The 6,011-nt window shown below is 47.7% G+C and overlaps 1 protein-coding gene across 1 annotated transcript; it reads left to right on the top strand.

The window, feature by feature from the left end:
* Positions 1-759: 759 nt before the first annotated feature.
* Positions 760-2,931, top strand: LOC130935168 (uncharacterized). Its single transcript, XM_057864766.1, has one exon. It carries the CDS (start codon positions 760-762, stop codon positions 2,929-2,931), a length of 2,172 nt encoding a protein of 723 aa, XP_057720749.1.
* The last annotated feature ends 3,080 nt before the right edge of the window (positions 2,932-6,011 follow it).

The raw sequence follows: 6,011 nt of genomic DNA on the forward strand, positions 1-6,011 counted from the left end.
CCCAAATAAATAAAATAGGTGAAAGCTTTATTCAAATACACAAAACAGATATTCCTTACCTGATTGTGCAATTTGACACTTCTATGTAAACCGTGGAAAGCTACCACAGTTTACAATTTTAACATAAACCGTGGCAACCTACCATGGATTATGAATTGTGTGATTTGTGTGTAAACCGTGGCAAGCTCCCACGGTTTATGAAGGGAGAATGCGAAGCATAAACCGTGGCAAGCTCCCACGGTTTATAAAGGAGAAAATTTGATCGTAAACCGTTGTAGGTTACAACGGTTTAGGAATACCGAAATTCTATATATATGTGGGTGACATTCTACTTGCACAAGAGATCATTCTCACAATGGCAAGTGAGGAGAAGAGTGTTCTTGCCTTAGTGCATTGCTCTGGGAAAATTAAAAAAAGCAAAAGCCATGGTGTGAAGTTCACAGACAAAGAACCATTGAGTGTGTTCATCAGTTCGTCAAGTACTTTGTCAGATCTAAAGAACAGCATCTTGCAGAAGTTTGGAGTCTTTGGTATGAAGTGGGTGAAGAAGCTATTCTACAAGATTCCCATCGCAGTTGTCTCGACGGGTGTTCAGTATGATACCTTTGTGCTAGCGGCTGATGAAGATATTAGGGTTCTGTTCCATTGTGTTAGGAGTTTTCCAGAGATCCGAATTCACAAGTTTTCCATTGTGTCGATAGTTCTGGGGCATCAGCTCCATTTCATAGCTCGACTGCCGCGGGAGGTGCGTCTAGTTTGATGCCTGCGGTTAGACCGTATCTTCCGCCGGTGGGTTCCCCTACGTTGGTTATTGGTTCTGTACAGTTGGAGAATGAAGGAATCTTTGAGCAGCCTGATGTTGTGGGCACCGGTGGTTGCCAGTTACCTTATATGGAAGGCTTTGGTGAACCTGATAGAGTAAAGAATGCAATGTGTGACGATGACTCTGACCAGGAGCCTGTCGATATCATCGGGGACAGTGACGACGACACAGGTGCCAATCCACATGCGCAGCATGGGCCTTCAAGTTCTGCTTCTCAACAGTACCCTCCACACTTTTCCACACTAAACTTGGAGGTTCTTGGTCAACAGGAGGACGGTGGTAACACGGTCGGGGGCTCTTCTACAGAATTTCAGATTGGGCAATCTTTCCAGAATAAAGATGAGGCTGTGCTGAGTGTGAAGGACTATAGCATCCGGCGATGTGTTGAGTACAGAGTCATCGAATCAGATCATCTGAAGTATCATGGAAAATGCAAGCAATTCGGCAAGGGTTGTACTTGGTTGATTCGCGTTGCGCTGCGTGCACGAAAGGGCACTTGGGAGGTTAGGAGGTACAACGGGCCACACACATGCTTGGCAACCTCTATTTCCAGTGATCACCGTCAGCTGGATTACCACGTTATCTGTGCGAGGATTCTTCCGTTGGTTAGGGCAGATGCTGCAGTTACGGTAAAGGTACTGCAACAAGCTATAAAAGCTGATTATGGTTTCAGGCCTAGTTACAGGAAGGTTTGGATGGCGAAGCTGAAGGCAGTGGCACAAATATATGGAGATTGGGAAGAGTCGTACGCGGAGTTGCCACATTGGATGCTAGGAGTACAGTCAACAATGGCCGGAACAATAACCGTGTTGAAGACCTCTCCTGTTCGGCTTCGTGGTGAGGTTGATGAGTCGACGATGTACTTTCACCGATTATTCTGGACATTCCCACCCTGTATCGAGGCATTCCGTCATTGCAACCCCCTCGTCAGTATTGACGGTACCCACTTGTATGGCAAGTATGGAGGGACACTGCTGTTGGCGATAGCGCAGAATGGAAACTCCAACATCCTTCTCATTGCATTCGTCCTTGTGGAAGGAGAAAATGCTAAGTCGTGGTCATTCTTCTTGTCCAACCTACGAGAGCATGTGACTCCTCATGAGGGTATCCTTGTAATCTCTGACAGGCATAACGGGATCAAGGCAGCGCTTGAGGCACCTGAGACTGGGTGGCTGCCTCCACGTGCTTTCCGAGCATACTATATTCGGCATGTGGCAGCGAATTTTGCCCTAACTTTCAAAGGTAAAGATTCAAGGAGGATGTTAGTGAATACTGCCTACGCAAAGACTGAAGCAGAGTTTTATTACTGGTTTGACATCATGCGGACTGAGAATCCAGCAATGTGTGAATGGGCCAATCGGATGGAGTACGACAAATGGACCCAACATGAGGATAGTGGTAGACGGTTCGGGCACATGACAACCAACATCAGTAAATGTGTGAACTCGGTGCTAAAGGGAACTCGAAACCTCCCGGTCACATCGTTGGTTCAGTCAACTTACGGGAGGCTTGCTCAGCTTTTTGTGGTACGGGGACAAACAGCAGAGGCACAACTCGGATCTGGTAATGAATTTTGCCAGGCATTGACCAAGGCAATTGATCGGAATCTAAGAGACTCAAGGTTTTTCACTGTCACGTTATACGACAGGCATCAATTAGAGTACACCGTGGCCGAGACAACACCAACCGGGTGCTTCTCGCTAGGTAGCTATAGAGTTTCCCTTAAAGATCACAGATGCGACTGTGGCCACTTTCAGGCGCTGCATTATCCTTGTTGCCACGCCATTGCATGTTGCGCCTACTCCCGCATTAATTGGGCGTCATATGTTCACGAGGTCTATCGTATGAGTGAAGTTTTCAACGTTTACAAGCAGGGTTTTGTTCCGCCTATCCCGGAAGGCCTATGGCCTCCATATGCTGGGCCAACCATCATTCCTGATCCTAACATGAGGCGTGCAAAGGAAGGTCGTCCAAGGGCAACCAGGATCCGTGGTAGTATGGATCAGTCTCTGGAGAACCAGCCGAAGCGCTGTGGGCTATGCCGTCAGGCTGGGCATACGCGGAGGAACTGTGACCAGCGAAGACATGCTACCGGGGGGGATGCGTAGATCTCATTACCTTGTTGTTTTAGTTGTTTTATTAACTGTTCAGTTGAGTTATGTATGGTTGGTTAAGTCTATGAATGTCACCATGTTGATTTTCTGCATTAATTTCATATGAATAAAATTCGTTTATTTTAGATGTTTGATTGCATCAATGTGGTATCATTTAGACTGCGCATGATAACTGTGACGGAAATAATGTATATCATAGAATCTCAAACCGCTTAAACTATCAAATACATAGCAAATAACATATCATTTAGACTGCACATTGTGATCAAATTTTCTCCTTCATAAATCGTGGGAGCTTGCCACGGTTTATGCTTCGCATTCTCTCTTCATAAACCGCGGGAGCTTGCCACAGTTTACACACAAACCACACAATTCATAATCCGTGGTAGGTTGCCACGGTTTATGTTAAAATTGTAAACCGTGGTAGCTTCCCACGGTTTACATAGAAGTGTCAAACTGTACAATCATGTAAGGAATATCTGTTTTGTGTATTTGAGTAAAGCTTTCACCTATTTTATTTATTTAGGTAAATTGCCCTATTTTTTATGTACATATAATATTTTTATTATAAAAATTTTTATTATATTATATATATATTTTGTCCCACTATCAAAATTTTCTGAATCCATCACTGTAAACGTACCATGTTAGATAATATTTATTTTAAACTTTTAATGACATTCTAATATTTTTAAAAAAGTGATGGTATAACGCTTAAAGTTTTGTGTAATTATAAAAACTGTTCGGTAATCGGGTTCCGGACAGGTCGGGTATGCAAGTGAAGGGGCGAGGATGCCTTAGCTCGGGTCGCGCTGGTAGCGGGCTAGGCGAGCTGACGAGCACTTGAGCTGGTGAATGGACGAGGGGGGGTGCCACCTGCAAAGACACTCCGACGCCTAAGTCAGAAATCGTGCAAGCAGGGGGAGTGATGTGGAAAGTGACGTACCTCGGGGGAAGAGCCAATCTTCCCCTTATATACATGTCAGTAGCGGGCCCCAAGACGAGGACAGGCCCATATTTCCGAGGACGTTGTCCTGCAGCCGCGTGTGTGCCGTACAGGACGCGTGTCCGGGTCGGTTGGAGGGCACGTGACCGGGTTGGGTAGAGATCGGGTCGGACCGACCCGTGCGGTTTTTGGGCCAGGCCGTAACAGTGCCCCCACGCGCCAATGGTAGTCGTAGGAGCTACCAATGGCGTGTCGTCTCGCATTTCGTCTGGTCGGCTGCTCGCGGAAGGGATGTGCCTCCAACGCGCGTCTCTTGGTTGCTCAAAGCAACCGTTTTCATCGCTTCGTTTCCTGCGCCGAGCATTAAATGCTCATAATGGGGTGAAAAACCCCGTTTGAAAAGACCATTCTGCCCCCAGGTGTTTCGCGCTTTGGAGGTAGTTTTTAAACGATCGGTTTTGATATTTCTACACTTTTCTCACACTCCCTATTCTTCCTTTCTTCCTCCTTGCTACAAGATTCCAAGGCGTTGCTGTGGTGCCTCCGTTCGTGTTCCTTGCACTTTCCCAGACTCGCAATCATCCTTTTTTCCATCAACTTAGGTAATTTTCGAATCATTCCTCTTTTTAGGCATTATTTTCGGTATGCTTGTTGCTTGGTTCTTTTGATGTTACTGCGTAGCCTTAGTTGCGAGTAGACGTGTTAGGGGGGAAAGTACCATTCTAGGGTAGGCTTTTTCTCGTTCCTTTAGCCTTTTAGTCTTGTTTGCCTTTAGTCGGGAAGTCGTGGGGGTGGTGTTTGTTTTCGGCCTGAGCAACCGATCTCTTAGACTAACTGGATGGTACCCCCATGTAGGTATGGCCCGCACGGTCTCCCGAGCATCCGTTAACCCTGCGGCTTACGACCAGTATGCTTGGGTCGTCTCAGATGTAAGGGATTCACCCAACCAAATGAGCGAAGAGGAGCTCACCGAGTTCCGACAAGCCGGGTATTTGTGTGGCGGGACTGACGAGGAGGCCAATTATGACGCCTTCGTCCCGGCTGCTCACGAGCGGTTGTATGAAATCAACTTCCAACCCCGCCAGGTCGCCGACTGGATTTGGTTCTACAAGGCCATGTTCACTCAAGTCGGAGTTCGCATTCCGTTCTCAGCCTTTCAAATGGCGCTCTTAAACCGAATTTCTGTGTCACCGTCGCAGTTGCATCCGAACAGTTGGGCTTCGATCCGCTGTTTCGAGATGGTTTGTGAATATCTCGACCTGCCGGTGTCCGTAGATGTCTTCCTCTTTTTCTTCACCCTCACAAACCCTACCAAGCAGGGAAAACATAGGAAAGGGTTCATGTCCTTCCGGGCTGCTCAGGGTCGGAAGATTTTCGGCTTGTTCGAAGATTCTTACCATGGGTTTAAGGACAAGTATTTTAAGGTCCGTCCGGCCAAAGGTCGCCACCCCTTTTGGTTGTCTCTGGAGGGGGTACGGCTCATCCCGACTTATTGGAGCTTCGGGGCAGGAGCCAATAGTTTTATTAAGGTAGTTTATAAAAACATGTCGGCAGAAGATCAGCAGATTGCCGAGGTGCTAAACGCGGTTTTTGGGAAGAACCCAGTAAACCCCCACCTCCTCATGGGTGATCGGGATTCCGGTCGTAACTATATTTGTGAGGAGCTTTTTACTTTCCCCTTTGTCTTTTTCCTTCTTGTTGATATGTGTGGCGACTAACCGACCTTCTTTGTTTTCCTGCAGTGGATATGTCTGCATCGGTGACGGGCCTTGCCGATTTGTTTCAAACCTTTCTTGCCGGCGGCGACGACGAGGAAGGTGACGAGCAGCCTGCTTCCGAGGGGCCTGATGCTCCCCCGGAGGGCCAGGATGTTCCCGAACAGAAGGCCGCAACCGACGGGATCGGGACCTCGGCTCAGGGCGCCTCGGTTGAAGGTGGCAAGGCGGTCCGTGTTTCTCCTATCCGTGAGGTTGTCGGGACTGGGGGTTCGGTGCCCAATCCGGATGATGAGGAGGAGGTGGTGGAGGTCTCTAGCCTGAAGAGAAAGAGAAAGAAGACATCCACGGCGTCATCTAGTCCTGAGGGTGTCCTTACCGTCATGGAAAGGAATTTCGATGCCAGCAACTTC

This window comes from Arachis stenosperma, chromosome 1 (assembly GCF_014773155.1).
Source record: "Arachis stenosperma cultivar V10309 chromosome 1, arast.V10309.gnm1.PFL2, whole genome shotgun sequence".
Lineage (NCBI taxonomy): Eukaryota > Viridiplantae > Streptophyta > Magnoliopsida > Fabales > Fabaceae > Arachis > Arachis stenosperma.